Source organism: Ochotona curzoniae, unplaced genomic scaffold, assembly GCF_017591425.1.
Source record: "Ochotona curzoniae isolate NIBS_2020 unplaced genomic scaffold, NIBS_Ocur_1.0 contig_4792, whole genome shotgun sequence".
Taxonomy (NCBI): Eukaryota; Metazoa; Chordata; class Mammalia; order Lagomorpha; family Ochotonidae; genus Ochotona; species Ochotona curzoniae.
Window position 1 is genome coordinate 11207072 of NW_024466389.1, and position 19616 is coordinate 11226687.

Genomic DNA, 19616 nt, shown 5'->3' on the forward strand with positions numbered 1-19616 from the left:
CAATATAACTGCTATAACTCTTTAAGAGAAGGATAGAAGACATGGATGAGAACAGAGAGCCAGGCTCTGAGGTTCCATCATGTGACATGGGCAACAGAATAGAGCAGAGTGCCCAAGCTTGGTAGAAAAGGTGAAAGGAGCATCCACCTGGCCATTCCCCATGCCAGGGGCTGCCAGCCAAGAAGCTCAACTTCCTCCTGCTTCAAAGGATCAAGAGGAGGCAAGAGCAGAACAGGGCAGACACACGATGAGGAGCACGTACACACTGCCCGGCCTCTGGGGGCAGGTCAGCGGCCAGGGGCCAGGGGCCAGGGAGATGGCCACTCACCTGCCGCAGCCAGTTGTTATGCCCCAATTTGAGATCCAAGGGGGAGGTCCTCTTGCCCCGGCGACTCAGGAACTGCTTCCACCTCCAGATGTACTTCTCGGTCAAGTAGAGATGGCGGAGCTCTGCTTTGCTGGGGGCTTTCCCATTGCCATCTGTACCTGTCAGATCGACAGCGGGAGGGATAAATAAGTGCAAGAGTGACAGCCGGGCAGTGTCTAGACCGAGGCAATGGGGAGCCAGTGCTGTGGTGTACAGGTAAAGCCACTGCCTGTGATACTAGCACTCCATCTGGGCACCAGTTCATTTCCAGTTGCTGTGTTTCTGAACCAGCTCCCAAAGCAGTGGAGGATGGCACCAGTGCTTGGGCTCCTGTTCCCCATGTGGGAGACCCAGATGAACTCTCTGGCTTCAGCCTGGCCCAGTCCTGGCCGTTCCGACCATCTCAGGAGTGTATTAGCAGATGGAAGAGCACTCCATCTCACCCTTCCCCTCTGTAACTTTTTCACATAAAAAAAGAAATCATAAAAGAAAAAAACCACAAAGGCAGAGACCAGCTGGCATTCCCCCATTCCTGTGTGGGCGACAGACACACCTCGGATAGGAAGACACTTCTTCCAGGCTTCATAGGATGCCTTGGGATCTCTCTTGAGCCACAGCTGGGCCTGGGCGTGGATCTCATTGCAATAAGGCTTCACTGTGGTGAGCGCCTCAACGGGGACATCCTGGAGGGGACAGGCACAGCAAGGGACGAACTTGAGCACAGCTGGGCACTAGGCAGCAGCACGGGCAATCAGCTCAGGAGCAGTGCAGAGCTGCTGTGCCCACTCAGACGCTCCTGTTAAACCCCACAATCCAGCTGAGTGGCTGCATCTCATCTCACACTGAACTTAAGATCAACGTGTTTTTGCTGGATGGGAAAGGAAGGACACAGGTGGTTTCCTATAGACAACCTCATAGCTGCATGCACGAACTCCTGCCCCAAGACTGAGCTGCAGTCTCTTAAAGTATAAATCTTCAAGGGGTCACGAGCAGTTACCAGAATGCAAAGAACCAGAATGGGCCTAAGCCAGCATTCTAAACCATGTTCAGGTATTCCAGAGAGGAGTCAAACTACCCTGTGTTACTTCATCAAGATGTTTTTGAATGAAGTCACATGGCAGTGCAGGACTGCTGGAACAGCTGGCCACAGGCTTCTCATACCAGGGCACCACCAAACTCAGCCAGCACTAGATTGGACCCATCAGCCCAAATACCAAGCAAGTAAAAAGAGGCAAACAATATGCTAGCATAATTTAGAAAATAAGTTGGTCTTCACAGACTTCCCTTTTCAAAATCTTGGGAAACCTGGGGTCTGAGAACCCCATCCTGAGAAGTGGTGCTCTCTCTAGGTCAAACCTGAACACAGTCCAAGCACTGGGCTTCCTCACTGATGGGTAAGTAACGACAAAAACATAAGCGTTTGCCTACAGAAACAAGGCTCTGCCTTTTAACCAAGACAATCTTGGTTCACCAGGAGTCAACTCTGATGGGAAATAAAGGCAAGGAAGGAGAATTGTCTGCACAGACCCGGGCAAGGAAAACATGACAAACTACTCAGTGACCAGACACTCTTAGAAACATAAACCCTGGTGCTTAGCACTTGGACAGCAATCCCCCAGCCAGGGAAGACTGATTCCCACCATGGGATGGCCCCTTAGGATCAGGAATACAAGAAACTTGCACAGTCACAATGCTGGGAAATGGAAGAGATAGGACGTGAACACAAAGACCCGTTTCAAAATCTAGGGCCTCCAATTACTGCTGCATGTGCTGTAACAGCTGAGAAGGAAACTCGACACAGCTGAGAAGACCAGACCAAGGGACACCCTTCACAGGACTGCGCTTCCTACTTTTCCAGTTTCATGCTCAGACACCCAGGGGACCAGGGAACAAAGGGGCCGCTGTCCTCCGGCACATGCCTCTTAGGCTCCCCATCTTGACCCAGTACCTTGTTCTTCTTGCTGGTCGGAGCAGGTGGCTTGATCAGCTTCTGCAAGATCCGCAGGCACATGAGGGTGATGTTCTCAACAACCACGGGAGTCTTAATGTTCACGGCCATGAGGAAAAGGCTGAGAGCTGGAGATGGCAGGAAGGGCAGTCACAACCACAACACACGGCTGCTGACTAACAGGGACCGCATGAGGTTTGCACTCTCTGCTTCGCCCCTTTACTGGTATCACAACACTTTGGAGTCTCTTTCTTTTGCTGAGACCCCCTACCCAGACATGTTCCCCAAACTCACCACAGCGTAACCGGAGCTCCCAGCAGCTGTCCTCCTTTGAGATGGAATCTGTCAGCAGCAGCATCTCGTACTGAAGGCTACTCGCCTAGGGGGTGAGCGGAGAAGGGTCTCAGGACGAAGTTGAAGCTCTGCTCCGGGGACCCACACCCAATGCCTGCTTTGGGTGGCCCCGTCTGAGATGGGGGTCTTGACATGGAAACCCCTGTGCCCAGGCTCTCCCAAGGACAGCGTCTGGGATGAAAGGTCTGCAGATGTGCCGTTCGCTCCTTCCTCCGTCACAGAGACAGGAAGACACACAAGCAACAGAGGAGCCCCAGAGGACAGCTGCTCTGCTCACCAGGTCGGGGTTGGCCCAGTGGCCCTTGAGGGCAGTGGAGACTTTGCCGATGATCAGGTCATTCATCTGCTGCGTAGCTTCTGGATTGTCTCTGGGGGAAAAGAAACAGCCATGTTACTGAGACTGGCTGTGACACGCTGTGCTGCCCAAAGCAGCCCAGGGAACACAAACCCAAGGAAGGGCCAACATCTCTCCTGCATCATAAACCACGGTCTGCAAGGAAAAGGGCACATTGTAGCTGCTTTCCCTGGGAATAGACACTAACACGGAAAGAACAGCTCAGATGCTGATCCACGATCCAGGCTGTATGACCCACTGCCTGCCGGGAACTCTGCAATACCCAGGAGGCCACCTGATCTTATCACAGCTCTTTATCTCCTCCAAGTGCCTCCATATCCTTCCCCATGAGGTCCCTCTATTCCCCAACTGTGCTCTTCATTATCACATCTATATTATTATAGAGCAGAAAACATATGCACTGCCTCACAGTGCTCTTTGGCTTCTCAACACTCTGAAGGGACCCTGAGACCCTAACAGGTACTGGCCCCGCCTCCGCCTGGTGCTTCTCTGATATTCCTGGCACCTGCTGCCTCCAAGGCCCTCCACTGGTGGCTTATTTTGCACGCCAGGATCCTGGCAGGACTTATGCCAATTGACATGCAGAGCTTTGCCAGGCATTCAGCCCCTCAAGGAAGTCCACGTGCGAAATCGGAGTCACCATTTCTGCTGTTATCTTTCCTTATCATCTTATTTCCTGAAATCACACTGTGTCGGTTTCCTGCAGTTCTCCCACTGTAGAATGCAGGCCACATGAGGACTTGCCTCTTCTATCTCTGTACCCCCAGGATCAGCAGCTGCTCAGCACAAACTTGTTAAATAAGTGAATAAATAATTTAGCAAGTAACATTTGTTAAGCACCTAACCTGCTCGAGAACTTATGCACATTTTTGGTGAATAATGCACATAAAACTCTGGGAGCAGTATTTGTTACACACTGAACACTCCTCAAAAATGAGTGGGGGCCGGCACTGAGGCCTTGCAGGTAAAGCCATCCCCTGCAATGCTGACATCCCACACGCACGTCGGTTCGAGTTTTGGCTATGCTACTTCTGTTCTGGCTCCCTGCTAACGTGCCTCGGAAAAGCAGCAGAGGATGGCCCAAGTCCTCGGGAGACACCAGAAAAAACTCTAGGCTCCTGGCTTTGGACTGAGCCAAGCAGCAGATGCAACCATTTCGTGAAGGAATCACTGGATGGAAGATCTCTCTCTCTCTCTCTCTCTTTCAAATAAAACAAATCTTAAAACAAAAAAAGGGCTAGCAATTATGCAATCACTTCACCCATCCTCTCCTCAAGTCTTTCAGGCATTCCCCAGCATCGGGACTCTTCTGATGAGGAAAGCAGGGCTCAGATAACGGAGTAATCTGTCCATGACACAAGGCGCCACATGCTCAACTGGACTTTTCCGGTCCAACTCTAAGCTCCCCAGCTCCCAGCGCTCCACCAGCTTCTTTCTGTGAGGATTTCAGGAGCTCAACTGCCTGCTCACTGCCCTCTCCTCCCTCATCAGGACACATCACTGGAACCCACAAAAATACAAGACAAACACCATTTATGAGGAAACTTGGGATTCAGTGCCCCGTGAGTTTGTCCTTTATGCTGTGGGCATCGTCCTGGTTTCCTGTTTCTGCCACCTAGCCCATGTGGCCACCAGAGCACAATGCTCTCAGCTTCGCTGCTGCCACCGACCCCAGTGCCCACACACTAGGTGCATTCTCTCACCGAGTCAGGAGGCACATGAGCTGGCGCACCTCCTCCCGCATGGCCGCGGCCCCTCGACGAAGATTATAATCAAACAGCTCCCGGATAAGGCCCTGAGAGACGAGGATATGCCTCAGGGCTGGGTTGGTGGCAAGAGCCCGCAGCAGTGTGATACAATGCTCTGTGACAGCTGAGGCGCAGCCATAGCACTTGGTGGAGGAGGTATGGCCACAGCCCAGGACAGACAAGGCGCGGTACTGGCTGGCAGTGAACGTGGGCTGCACAGATGTCCGGGATGACTTGGTGGCCGCTTCCCTCTGCTGCAGATCATATTCCAACAACTCTTTGCGTGAAGCAAAGACTTTCTAAGAATAAAAGACACACACACACACACACACACAAAAATAGCAATTAAAATCTAGGAAAAAGAGGCAGTTTAAAAATCAGCTTTACTTTGGAAAATAAACTTTAAATGCATTCTCTTAATATTCTGCTTACACTCAAAGTATGTAACATAGCAGTCACATAATTTCTCTCCATTTTGCGGGGAAAACACTGATGCTCAGTTGGCTTGACCGCGATAAAGATGCAGGGAAAAGCCAACTGATTACAGATTCAGGCTCTCAATTCCCAAGTCTCTTACAGAACACAGACAAGCCAGAAATGTAAGCGTAAGGAGCAAAAGTAGCACACAGCCTTTGAGAAGGCAGGCAAACTAGCTGCTCTCCTGGTATGAAGTGCCACGGACCACAGGGATCAGTGCTATAGTGCTTCAGCTTACACCTGGCTTTCTCTGGGGACTGCAGCTGGAGTGTCCATGCTTATCAATCTGACAAACAGGACACATCAGGAAACAAAATAGGGAATCTTGGCTTTCCATTTTTGAAAACCAGTAACCCCTGTACTACAAGTGGATGAGTTGAAATGACCAAGAGAAGCTGATCTATGCGACCTTCCCTTCTAAGTTTCCAAGAGCAAATGCACCCTTTGAAGAGCACCACAGATGGCATGGCAGATGCTGCTCCGGGTGATGGTATTGCTTCCTGGCTGGGGCAAGGGCAGGATGAGAGCAGCAAGACTCTCCAGAAACAGCATCCCAACAAGAAGACCACACTCACCAGCCTCTCCCATCTTCCTACCTGGATGATTTTGGAGAGTTCGTCAAAAGAGTTCTTGCAGTCTCCACAGTACTCCTGAGCCAACTGCAGGATGTAGCGATTCACGCTGGCTGAAGTGGAGCTGATGCCTCCTGCTGTTCCCGAGTCATCCTGCAAGCCCAACGGGACCAGGGTCAACTTCAACCCCAAGATGCTCTCATCGCCACCCAGTGTCCTTTGTAAATGCCCCTTCTCTAGCTGGCATCACCTGTGGCTTCTCTGGAGCCGCCTCATTTACTTTGCACAGCAGGTTCTCCAGCTGCGGCCGATGCCCCATCAGCTGATGATACACTCGATCTGCTTTGTCCAAAAGTGTATTGATGTTGGAGACAGCCTAGAAGGAACAGAGCTATATAAATGCTTTCTAGTATAATGACTTCCCCTAATTTTCCTAGTTAGTAATAATACTAATTGTTATCTATTACTGAAACATTTCCTCTAAATCAGGCACTATGTTTCCCGTATTCTCCCTATTCTGCACAATAATCCTACAAGGTTGGTTATATGAACGGCATATAAGAGGGACAGACACTGTGGTGCAGTGGGTTAATCCATGTCTTGGGACACCTGTATTCCACACTGGAGTGCTGATTCAGGTCTCACTCACTCTGCTTCTAATTCAGCTTCCTCCTAATGCACACTGGGAGGCAGCAGATGATGGCTTAAGAGCTAAAGCCCCTGCTACCACATGGCAGACCCAGATGGCGTCCTAGGTCCCTGGCTTTGGCCTGACCCGGTCCTAGCTATGGAGGGCACCTGGAGAACGAACCAGTGTTTGGAAGAGTCTCTCTCTGTTGCTCTGCTTCTTAAGCAGATGAAAATCAACACATACGGAACATACAATATACACATGTGACACACACAATGTGGAGAGAAGTAAATGATGCTAGTCACACAAGAATGAAGAAATAGACCAAGAATGGGAGGTTTGGTTTGGCTGACCATAAAGTTCAATGTTCTTCTTTCGTCCTGGTAGGTTCCCCCAACTTTCACTACCCTTTACTCACCAGAAACCCTCCCCCACCAGCCCATGCTTACCATGACAAGCTAACACTGAGAAAATGCCAACAGCTATGACGGGAAGCAATCTGAACAAATGCAAGGTCAATCATCCAAATTCTTTTGGTCTTTCCAAATCCTTGAAAGACTTGTTTCCAGCCAATCAACCCTTCTCCAAAAACCCATGCAAACCATGTTCTAGCATTCCTTATGTACTATCTGCTTGCACCCAGAAGCCAGGCCTCAACACTTGAGCTGAGAAAGACTTCAGCTAAAAGGACAAGCACACTACACCAATTCTGTCTAAAGGTCAAGATGGAGGCCACTGTTTTAAGTCTAGGCCAGGTGTGGCTTTACCTTCTTCCGGTCCTCTTCATTCTCTATGGGATCCACGGCACAACAAGGTTTGGCATACAGCATGAAGTCGAAGCGAGCGTATTTACAGAAGCCACAGGCGTTGCAAAGGAAGGGATCCTTTTCATCATAATTGATGGACCTGAAGAACCAAAGTGTCTGGGTGAGTTAGGCAGGGTGAGGGGACCCTAAGGAGGTCTGTGCCACATCTATACTCTGACTGTAGGGACAACAGTGAAAGGTTAAGAATGGAAGGTCCAGAACTAAACTCAGGGAACTCACTCCTGTCCCCACAGACCTGCCTCAGGATGAGAGCAAGCATACAAGCACACGTGTCACTCCACACCTCCCTTCCTCCCTCCTCTCTCCAGAGCCACAGACCTACTCGACGTAACAATTTTTAAAATATTCTCAAATTGCCCACAGTTAGAGTTACAGATACATAAAGTGGGACTGGTGTAGCAGTGCAGCACGTACAGCTGCTGCCTCCGACACTGGCCTCTACTGACAGCACCAGTTCAAGTCCTGGCTGTCCCACTTCTGAGCCTGTTCCCTGCTGATCTGCAAGGGAAAGCAGTTTAATAGAGGACCAGCATTTGGGTCCCCACATCTAAGTTGGAGCCAAGCTCCCGGCTCTGGCCTGATCCACCACTGGTCGGCTGCTGGAGGTAACTTAGGAGTTGGGCAGCAGATGGAAGATCTCATTCTCTGCATAGAACTCTGTCTTCCAAATACAGGAGAAGAAAAAAGAAAAAAGTAAGGCATCTCTAAAGCCCTAACCTGGGGAAAAGCCCTGGCTTACCTGCATTTGTGACACTGGTAAACATTCTCTCCACAGTTGCCACACACCCCTGGGTTGGCGGGAACAGAGGCACTGCAGCGCGGGCACTGGAGGGTCTCTGTGGAGGCCTGGTAGTTTTCATAGAAGTCTGCAAACTCAATCATCAGATTGGAGGCCACGATGGGTAATGGCAGGTCGATCTTCACCTCGGTCTGCCCCGGAGTCAGCTGGACCTTCTTGGCTTTGTGCCACCGAGCTGGCCTAGGAGAGACAGTGTCAGGTGAAGGGTCAGAGGGCCCGGGAGCCTCTCAATGGGAACAGAATGGAAACTTTGGTTTTGCTGACCGGTGAAAGGAAGAAACTGGCCTGTTTTTGTAAGGCAGTCAGTGAGTGCTCTCAAGGAAAGAAACCTGGGAAACAGCAAGCTCATTAAAAAGAAACTCCTTCATTGCATTTTCTCAGTTAAAAAAAAAAAGAGTAAAAAGGGGGTTAGAGCTGTGGCACAGAATGTTAAGCCACAGCCTAAAGCAACGGCATCCTACACAGGTATCAGTTTGAGTTTGAGCTGCTCCGCCTCCAGTGTAGCTTCCTGCTAACGAGCCTGGAAGAAAAGCAGAGGAAGGCCGCAGTGCTCAGGCCCCTGCACCCATCTCGGAGACCCGGATGAAGCTCCTGGCTAGGCCTGCCTGTTGCACAGTGAACCAGTGGATAGAAGACTTCTCACTTCCTCTGCATCTCCCTCTCTGTAATTCTGCCTTTCAAATAAACTTTATCTTAAAAAAAGAAAAAGAAAAAAATACAATTGCTTTAAGCTTTTATATATGATCATTTTTGAGATTCCCAGGAAAAAAAAAGCACATTAACAAAACATCATTTGAAAAGTATGCCAGGCCTATAATCGCAACAGTTGCAATGAAAATGACAAGTCAGGCTCTATTCCCACAATCCTGCTCAACAGAGCACAGCTGCTCCACAGCGTGGGCCACAGCTAGGGTCTGGACCATGCATGAAGTCAAGCCACAATGAGAAAAGAGCACATAATAATTTAGCAGTGATTACAGTAACACAATTAGCTAGCACTCTGTCACATAGTGAGGCAGCAGAGCTGGAATCTGAACTGATTCAAGTAGCTGTGCTTACTCAGAGCAGCAGAAATTGGAGGGTGGGGAGAGTTTATTGTTAAGCTACTGGTTACAACAGTTACTGCCCACATCAGAGTGCCCAGGGTCCAATGCCCAGCTCCCGACTTAGGCTTCTTGCTAAGGCAGACCCTGGAGGCAGTGGTGATGGCTCAAGGGGCTGGGTCCCAGCCACCCATGGAAGATCTGGACTAAGTACCCAACTCCTTGGCCTGAGCCTCCTTCTCTCCTGCCACCCCTTCTGCTGTCCCAGGTTGTATGGGCATCTGGGGAATGAGCTAGAAGATAGAATGGGCCTCCCAATAAGCAACTTCTTCCAGGTTGCCACTATCAATTCTGCTTTTCAAATAAAAAAAAAATTTTCCTTAAGCAGAGCTCCAGGCCAGTTGTTGATGTGGTACACTGGCCTGATTTTGCCTCCTGGAATAACAGTGAGACTTCTACCATGTGCAGAAAAGCACTGCAAGTCTTCCTAGTCAAGCAGCATCCCTCACATGCTCTGCACGGCAGCAACGCCCGAGTCCTCGACACAGAGAGCGGTCTCTGTGCAGAAGATACACAATAATCCACACGAGGGCTTCTTCCAGCCTGTGACGTGCCCCAATTTACACCGAGCGATCCAGTGGTTATAAAGATTCAATGTGGGCAGGAAGCACTGGCCAGAAATGAAGGAGCACGTGCCACAGGAGCCTCCCGAGAAGCACTTGCTCGTACACAAAGAGAAGCCCAATTATCAACCAAGACATGCTGCTACTTCCTAACATTTTATAAAAACCCATCTGCCCCAGTTAGCATAGGTAAGTGGAGGGCCCTGGCTCTGCTCTGCCTTTTCCTAGACAGGCAGTGAGGTCAATGAAAGGACACATCAGTGCAGTTTTGCCCCTTTCTTCAACTGCAGTGGGTACTGAGTCCTACAAACCAGCCCCCCAGTCAAGTTTGAAAAGCCCATACTTGTTTTTCAGCTCCACGATGGCCTGCACAGTTCGGTTGTTGTAATACAGGTTGATAGTCCGCACCATCTTGGTCCGTTTCAGGTCTCCAATTTTCACTGTCACTTTGCTGATGGTATGACTACCAATAAGCTTCACCACTTGCTGGGTGGTGGTGTATCGTGTGTCCACTTTAATAGAAGACAGCTTGATGTACTAAATCCAAGAGCACACAGAAACCTGGTATTAGTTCAAGGCTAACAGCTCCTCCTCTTGCCTTAAGAACTCATCCATATAACACATGAAGTTTCTTTGTGAGGTCACAAATGTGGCAGAAAAGGATTATTACCACTGATGTCCATCCTTCAAGAAGGGAAACATTTAATTGCTAACAACTAGTTTCTGGAAATGAAAAATCAATCACCCTTGGGGTGAAGATGCTACTCACACAGAACGGCACTTCTGGATTATTGCACACTAGGCAGGGGTCACTCTCCAGGTAATAGCCGTCAAACTCCACCAGGCCGGACAAGGTGCTAAGGAAGAAAGCAGTGTGAGCATGAGCGAGGTTTTGCTTTGGGCAGCCTGACCGCCACGACCCAGCGTCCCCCCAGCTAGGGAAGGTGAGAAATCCATCAGGGTCTACAAGTCACAGGCAAGAAACGTCAACTACCCGACCTTAGGTGTTTCCCATTTCCCAACTGCGCTGAAGTGGAATCCCAAGATGCATTAAAATTCATTCAAAGCAGAGTCATAATGAATTTATGAATTTACTATTTACTATTAAAAACATAATTGAATTGTACATTTACAATTTAATTGTTCATTTTGTGGTATAAAACTTATACTCCAATACAGCTTTAAGAAAAAGTTATTAATAAACTAAAGGAAAAAAAAATTGCCAATATAATCATTGTCCTCTTTTTTTTAAAAATTGTTAAATAAACGAAGATGTTTTCTTTAAATTTGTTTTGTATTATTAAGACTTAAACCATTGAAATTAAGGTTCTTCTTACATAAGTATCACTGCTCACTGAACCCTAAATTCTACATTTGCACTTCTAGCACCTTCTACAGGGAAAGCCTGGGCTACATGGGAGGGATTGCAAGGTCACCCAGACATGTGTCCCAAGGCACAAGAAGCTACTCATCATGTTGACTGAGCTTCAAACAGGTAGGAAGCAAACCAAAGCTCACTTATAAATGTTGGAGTTGGGATGGTTGGTAAGAATATGGTTCTGAGTGCGCAGGATCTCCACAGCCTTCTGGGAGTACTCCTTCAGCTGAAACAGAATTCAACAGAGAGAGAGCTAAAGTGCAGTCTGTTAGTAGAGAAAGACTAGTCATTCTTCCTTCCAGCTTACCACTGACCTCTAAGGGCCAGGCATCCCAATTCCCTTGAAAAATCATACAAATCTGAGGCTCATTCCTACTCATTAACCGATTCTATATATCTTCTTGATAAGTCTTCTTTTCACCTTATGGAGGAAAGCTATTTCTCCTTTTATAGAAAAGCCACGCAACAGTTGTGCAGATGGAGGGGTGTTGTTCTGGTAATGCCAGCCAGGTTGCCACCAAAGCCAGGGACACTTTCTTTCCCAAGCAATTTCAGGGAGTTGCACTGCCTTCCCCACTTGACCTACTTGTTTGGGCTAAGATAAATTCAGAGCCTATTTATTTGCTAGTGTAGACAGTATTTACATCTTGGGAGCATTTAATCAGAGATACAAAATTAAACTAGCTTCTCTGCCCACAAATCAACTGTTACCTTCTTCTCCGTCTGTGGTGTTTTCAAGGAGAAATATCCGAGAAGGTCTACAAACTGGGCTGCTTTCCGACCGTAGGCAGGGAGTTCTGGCCATATGGACCACATGAGATCCAGCAGGAGCTCCTGCTGGGACTTGTTGGAGTTTCTGTGGATAAACAACAGTTCATATTAACAAGCAACAGAAAGTCACAAGGCACCCTTATTTACCACAAAGTCCAGGTACTGCCTGACAGACTATCAGTTTCCCCTAAAATACTGGGTAAGTTACAACAGTTTTGTTGTTCTTTGGATGGAGTTGGGATGGTTGGTGAGAATATGGTCAGGCCCAGCAGACACAGCATAGTTAGTATCTTTAGCAGGTGGTCCATTTCCATCAGCCAACATTACTCCAGAGTAGAAACTCAACTACTTTATGCCAAGGACTCAAGCCTAGTCATTTTGCAAACTCCTGAACTTAGTCTTCTGATGGGAAAACAAATCACTGTTTGCACACGGTATCTGTTCAACAGCTGAAAACACACAGCTCAATAAAAAAATCCCTGCTGCCCAGCAGATTCAGGGATTTCTAAACAGTGACATACAACTGAGACAGAAACACACGTGGAGACATGCCAAACCCAGGCTTGGCCCTACCTGTAGATGTGCAGCGTCAGGCAGTGGGCCTGCCAGCGCACAGAGGAGGAATTGGACTCCAACAGGAAGCAGCGCAGAAACTGGATCAGGGTTTCCTTATCAGCAAATTTGTTCAATTGATTCACCAAAGCTGTGCACAGCTGGTCCTCCTGGCTGCCTGAGCTCTCACCTGCAAAACCAGGGCAAGACTGAGGGCTGAGGAACAGAAAAGTGGCATTTGGGGTCCCAGAGCCTCTGTTGCCAAATGGAGAGGGCAAAAAATCTCCCTTCCAGAAGATTCTACTATTGTGGTTTTAATTCCAAAACAATTTTCACTTATCTACCAGGGGATAAATGGGCTAGCCTCAAAACAGACATCATAACAATGCCCCCCAAAAGCACAGGACAATGTGCCTATCGTGCTTGACATTATCCGCACACAGACACACTAGAGTAAGAATCTCCATTCACAAGTGTGCGACTGGGCCTGCCACAATGGCTCAATGGCTAAATCCTCGCCTCGCAAGTGCCAGTATCCCATATGGGCAACGGTTCATGTCCTGGCTGTCCCACTTCCATTCCAGCTCCCTGCTGGTGGCCTGGAAAGCAGCACAGGATGGCCAAAGGCTTGGGAGCCTGTAACCGCATGGGACACCCAGAAGAAGCTCCTGGCTTCAGATGGGGTCAGTTCTGACTGCTGCAGCCACTTCAGCAGTGAACTAGCAGATGGAAGATCTTTGTCTCTCCTATCTATAAAAATCAGCCTTTCCAATAAAAATAAATAAATCTTTAATAAGAAAAAAGTGTGTGATCAAAAAGTCAACACTACCACACACCTACACAGAGACATCTGAGGAACAGGAGGGATATGAGTCCTCACTACTGCTCTCCCGTCTCGGGTCCCCAAGACTAAGAAAAGAGGGGTTAGTGAAAAGATCTTGAGCAGTTCATTAAGTGCCATCTCACTAAAACTGGACATCTATGAACTACAGTAGGTGTTGACAGGAAGAAGAAATGGCCTACAACATACTTCGACCTCCCTGTGACTGTCACTTGGTATGGGAAGCCACACTGTTTTGGGTCATGTGCAACACAATACCATGGAACCAGAGCAGACTCCACAGAGCATCTGGAGCTTAGCATCCCCACTTTTCCAAAGGACAGCACAAACCATGTGCTCTCAAAGAGAAGCCATACCCATCATCCCGGTCACCAGACAAGATGGTGATTCTCACCGTCTTTCTCCTTCTCTTTTTCTTCTTTCTTGCTCTTTTTAGTGGAAGACTTGGGCTGCGTTGTGGCTTGTCCAGAACTGGAGGCCGCAGGGGCTGAGGAAGAAGCGGAACTGGAAGTCCCTGTAGAGGCTGCCAGGGCAGCGAGCACTTTGCTGCCACAGAGAGCGCAGGACAACAGCTGTAGCAGCACAGGCGACACTCCCTCATCCACCAGGAAACTCACTTGGAGGAGGAAGTACAGGACGGCTGAAAGCAGAAGGGTGGAAGTCAACTCCAAGACGACTACGTTTCCATCTGAGCACAGGAACAACTGCCATGCACTCCGTTCCCACCAGCTCTCAAGCTGTTGGAATGATGTGAAAAGCTTTATACTAGGTGGTATACACACTTGCAGTCTGCACCGTTCCCTGGAGGGGATTCCCCGGACCTCTCTCCTCTCAGCTTCAGGGGGCAGACGTCCTATCTGCTGCTCCCAGAGCGCCCTCAGCGTTACACTTTCAGCCTTCATCACTCTTTTTGATTCACCTTCTTTGCCTTGCAGAGTTCTATCTATCTATCTCGCTTAGGAGTGTTCCTTCAGCATGCAGTCCCGTGTGTAACATACAGCAGCACACACAGCTTTTGGGGAAACAAAAGAACAGCAACTAAAAGGTAGCCCTGCTTACAGTCATCTTTGATGCAGAATTTCTGCCAGTTGATGGTTCGCTGGGCGGCAATCTCTGCACAGGCTTTCAGGTGCTCCATCTGAAATGGAAACCAGGCATGAAAAATGCACGTCCTCCAACAAGCAGCCCAAACTAATGCCATGCCCACCGCCTTGAGTGGTCACAATCCTGATCAGGCAGGCTCCCCGGGGATGTCTGTTGACCTTGTGGTCAAAGCTAGCCTCTGTTCCATTTCCCAAGTAATGCCCTTTGTTTTCAGGAACCTGGAGATGATCAGTTAAGGGAGCAACAAAGGTAAGGCATGAACTGAAAAACTGCAATCCCGTTTATTTCCTTTGTGTGCTACAAACACAACCAACCACGAAGAACATGAGACCAGAAACCTGGTACAAAATATTCAGCTTATCCCCTAAGTCCAGACTTTTCTTTAGGCAATACTACATTTTCACATTCTACCCACCACACCTCCTTTAGTATTCAAGGACGAAACCAAAGTTGGTCCTCTCCATGATACGTGAAATGCACCGCTTACAACATCAAGCCAGCTTGCCTCAAAATGGAGGAAATACTGTCAGGTGTAGGGCAGTAGTGGAGAGATATCCTAGATCCTGAAGCTCACTGTGCCTGGTGCAACACCCAGTCCTAGTGCTGACCTTCTCTATATAAAGCCCCTGTACTGGTTCACCCTACTCCCAGCTTGGCTGAGCCTTACTACGGGCTATGTCCCTGTCCTGTCTTTCCCCAGTCCTCTTACCAAGCTGATGAGCGTGTCATACTGCAAGGCAGAGCCGGAGCTGGCTGTCACCACACTGGCCCGAAGGAATATCCCTTGTTCCTCCAGCAGCTTCTTGATTCCACGCACATGGGAGTCTAAGGTGTGCAAATCCCGGAGCTGGCGGTATTTCTCCTTGGAGCCACAGATGAAGAGCAGTAGCTTGCGGACTTGACGACGCACAAATGGTGTCTGCTGGATCATCAGGTACTTCAGGGGACAAATAAAGCAGGCAGTGGAAACATTAGCCAGTGTGAACTAGAAAGGGCACATTCCAGGAAACAGGAAAGCAGAGAACAACAGAGAGGCACCTGGAGACTGACAGATACTGGAGAGCAGCGGACACTAGGCTGTGGTTTTGCAGTGACTCATGCCCAGCGGCATTCAGTGAGCAGTGATCTAAAATGCACCAGCAGCCGGAACACCACCAGCAACAAGGTTGGAAGGGATGTCTACTGTGAGCTCAGATGGAAAACCCAAAGAACTGCCCATCCTGCTGGTCTATCTGATTTGACCAGGAGCAGAGAAAGAGCAGCAGGTCCCACACAGTCAGTGCAGGAACAGGGTAGATTTCACAGCCCAGCTTGCCCACTAGAGCCATATCAGACACCATTTTGTTTAAGGAGGCAAGGGCTACATATAGGTCAGGGCTGAGCATGCACTGAGCTGGGAGTGAACTCATTTTTGGCTCAGTTAACTGCAACAACATGGCATCCTACAGGTTACACCCAAGAGTGGTCTGAGTAGCCCCCAGACCTGATGGCCAGCAAATCAAGAACTCTAGTAGTGGCATATTAGGCACCATTTTGTACAGTATGGCAAAGGCTTTAAGACTGCAGAGACAACAGTGAGCTGCACATGCACTGCGCTCACGAGAACTCACTGAGTACTGTGCGTTGCACTGGTCCTACAGGAAAATAATACCAACTATGGCATCGTATAGGTCAAAACAGGTCCATGCGGCCTTCAGACCTAATGGCCAGCGGGTTCCAGCACAATCACTGCCACCACCAACAACCTAGCTATACAGGCCACCTGGTGTCTCCCTAATCCTGGGACCTGCTTTAACCGGAAGTGGGAGAAAGGTTGTACAGACAATGGAGCGGCCTCACTATGATATCACAGGAGGTGGAGACTGGTGAGCGAGAAGCTGGGACTACGGAGAGCATGGTGGAAATCTAACCTAAGAACCCAGACCTGGAACTTGCGGAGGGAGTGGCACAATGACTGCAAACAAAGAGCCATGGACCAACTGCGATAAGTTAAATCGAACTGTAGACCTGTGGGTGACACAGCTTAGAAACCTGCCCCAAGGAGAAGACTCTGCTAACCTGAAGGACAGTGACAGAGAGCAAAAGAAGAGACAAAGGCACATTGAAGATTAATGAAGACTCCCCTGCAAAGAGCAAAAGCTTTTGCCAACCTCAGAGTTCACTGAGGAAGACATTGAGAAAATGGGAGAAATTCAAAACCCTTGTTGTAAATTTTCTTCTCAGCAATGAGAAGCACTTCCAAGGAGTTCAAGGAATATGTCACACTGGAAATGAATCAAATGAAAGCTGATATATCAGAATGAAGAATACAGTGGAGCAAACTAGAAGTACAGTGGAGAGTCTCCAAAATAGAACGAAGGAGGCAGAAGAAAGAATCGCAAAATTATAAGATATTTCCTGTCACCAGGGAGAAACAAACAAAAAGCTGGAAGCAGAGCTGGATCAGGCTAAAAAAAGTACTCAAGAATTGAAAGACACTATTAAATGGCCAAATATAAGAGTTATGGGAGTCCCAGAAGGTGCAGAAAGAGAAGCTGGGTTTGTGTGGGGGGCTGTGTGTGTTTGTTTTTTTAACGATTTATTTATTTTTATTGTAAAGTCATATATATAGAGCGAGGAGGAGAGACAGAGAGGAAGATCTTCCATCTAATGACTTACTTCCCTAGTGGCTGCAATGGCTAGAGCTGCACCAATCCAAAGCCAGGAGCCAGGAGCTCTTCTAGGTCTCCCAGGTGGGTGCAGGGTCCCAAGGCTTTGGGCAGTCCTCAACTGCTTTCTCAGACTATAAGCAAGGAGCTGGATGGGAAGCGGGGCTGCTAGGATTAGAACAGGTGCCCATTTGGAATCCCAGTGCAACCAAGGTGAGGACTTTAGCTGCTAGGCCACTGCACAGTGCCCAAGCTAGGTTTCAAAATGTATTTAATGAAATAATAAGGGAAAATATCCCTAATCTAGAGAAAGAATTGAGAAACAACATCCAGGAAGGGCACAGAACTCCCAACAAGGTTGACCAAAAGTGATCTTTACCAAGACACATGATAATCAAACTCTCCTCAATCGAACATAAAGAAAAGATCCTGAAATGTGCATGTGAAAAAAAAAAATCAACTGACATAGAGCAATGCCAATTAAACTCACATGGGACCTTTCACAGGAAACTCCACAGGCAAAAAGAGAAAGGAGAGACATATTCCAGATTCTAAAAATAAAAAAAAAATTGTCGTCCCAGGATAATGTACCCAGCAAAGCTTTCCTTTGTCTTGGAAAATGAAATAAAATTCTTCCACACTAAATAAAAGTTAAAAGAATATGCCTCTTCCAGACCTGTAGAGAATGGCTTAAAGCCCTGCACCTGAATGGGAGACTCAGAAAGAAGCTCCAGGCTCCCGGCTTCAGATCGGCTTAGCACTGGCCATTGCAGCCACTCAGGGAATGAACCAGCAGACCGAAGAACTTTCTGTCTCTCCTTCTCTCTGTAAATATGACTTTCCCATAAAAAAATAATAAATAAATCCTCTTTTAAAAGGAAAAGATAAAAAAAAGCAGGCAGTGACCTGTGGGCTGCAGCTGTACCAACACTTCCTCAGCACCCTGGGCTTAATGAACTTTACCAGAAACAGCAACAAACCCAGAACAACATATCTCCTCCCAGCCGAATCTGTCTCTGGTGAAGTTAAGTGTTCCTTAGAGAAACCAGGAGAAAGGCACAGAAAGAAGCAATCTTCACTTTCTTCTTCATATTCCTAGGAATCTACAAAGAAGCTGCCCTCTATTCCAACCCACCCAAAGTGAAACTAGACAAAAAAGCATCTTAAATTACTTTTCAGGTAGAAGAGCTACAGAAGTTGTACTGACCAAATGCTACAACTCCAGTCACTTGAGGTTATTTTTCCTAGCTTGCTGGGCTGATCTGAGCCCTCTTAGCTCTACACCTGATCCACCACGGTCTGGCACTGTGCCTCAGTGCTAAATCCTTGCCTGGTTCATGTCCTAGCTGCTCCATTTGCGTTCTGGCTCCTTGCTTGTGGCCTGGGAAAGCAGTGGAGGATGGCCCAGAATCTTGAGACCCTGGACCCACACAGCAGACCCAGAGGAGGCTCCTGGCTTCAGAATGGTTTAGCTCTGGCTGTTACAGTCATTTAGGGACTAAACTAGTGGACGGAAGATCTTTCTGTTTCTCCTCTGTAAATCTGTCTTTCCAGAAAAAAAAAAAAAACTTTAAAATAAATAAATAAATAAATAAATAAATAAATAAACCCATCCCACTAAACCAAGCTATGATACCCAGTCTAGAATTAAGTTTGCTGCAGTGCCTCTAGGGCAGTGGATTTTCTCGTAGTTTCTGCCAACAGGAGCACGAGAAGGAAGCTGCAGGCAGGAGGAAGAAAGGGCTTGCTCCTTCTTTCTGCCTGCTGTCCCAGCCTCTGTCCTAATTCTCCCCCATAGGCCCCGAGGTGCCAGCAACAGCACCTCTTCTGCAGGGAGCTCTGTCTGCTTCTCTTGACGCCCCACTTAAGGCTTCTGGGAGCTATCTGTTACTTTAATTTTCCTGCTGATATTTTGGGGGGAGATTTTCATATAGCTGTTTACCCAATCCTCCACATACTGTAATGCTGACTGTTCTGATAGCACTGGAATTATTAACTTGTCCCTATCATCACATGTGAAGGAGTCCAACAGCAGAATCAGAAACTACAGCAGAAGTTTGTTTTTCCATGCATCTACCATAGTTTAACTACACAGCAAGTTCTGGAGGCAAGACCACATTCTGAAAGGACAGGAGAGGCAAAACGCCACCAGAGGATATGGTGACACAGGGCCACAGACGCCAATGCGGCTGCACCCGCTCCCGGACACTCACCTCTGAGAGGAAGTAAAACCAGGAGTGATCAAAGACAGGTGGTGGGATCCGCGAGTTGGTGTCGGCAATCTTCTTGATTTGGTACGGAAGCCTGAGCACCATCTCTGTCAGAAGCTGAGTGTAGGCCTCAAACACATCAGCAGCGTGACCCTGGGAGAAGAACATGCGCTTTAGGACCTGTGCCCGCCAGTTCTCCACGACAACAACTGGGAAGCAGGCTGGGTTACTATTGCTCCCTCAACAGAGAACGTTTCAAAGCAAGGAGAGGGCACCACTAACAATTCAATTTATAAATCCTTTAAGGTCTCAAGGCTCTGGGGACAAGTAGACCTACACAAAGGTTACCGGGGAGACAAGACTGCGTT

General features: G+C 48.2%; 1 protein-coding gene across 3 annotated transcripts in view; it reads right to left on the reverse strand.

The window, feature by feature from the left end:
• UBR4 (ubiquitin protein ligase E3 component n-recognin 4) overlaps nt 1–19616 on the reverse strand; it is a 130704-nt gene that overhangs the window by 25085 nt on the left and 86003 nt on the right. For all 3 annotated transcript variants that reach the window (XM_040987991.1, XM_040987992.1, XM_040987990.1), the window contains exons 65-83: nt 19252–19401; nt 15100–15327; nt 14346–14424; nt 13681–13926; nt 12467–12635; nt 11834–11978; nt 11263–11348; nt 10514–10601; nt 10088–10281; nt 8019–8258; nt 7220–7358; nt 6072–6197; nt 5846–5974; nt 4728–5071; nt 2947–3037; nt 2610–2694; nt 2316–2443; nt 921–1050; nt 329–486 (exon numbers count right to left, since the gene is read on the reverse strand). In XM_040987991.1, coding sequence (XP_040843925.1) covers nt 329–486; nt 921–1050; nt 2316–2443; nt 2610–2694; nt 2947–3037; nt 4728–5071; nt 5846–5974; nt 6072–6197; nt 7220–7358; nt 8019–8258; nt 10088–10281; nt 10514–10601; nt 11263–11348; nt 11834–11978; nt 12467–12635; nt 13681–13926; nt 14346–14424; nt 15100–15327; nt 19252–19401 — 2955 coding nt within the window. The remainder of the gene's footprint in view (nt 1–328; nt 487–920; nt 1051–2315; nt 2444–2609; nt 2695–2946; nt 3038–4727; nt 5072–5845; nt 5975–6071; nt 6198–7219; nt 7359–8018; nt 8259–10087; nt 10282–10513; nt 10602–11262; nt 11349–11833; nt 11979–12466; nt 12636–13680; nt 13927–14345; nt 14425–15099; nt 15328–19251; nt 19402–19616) is intronic.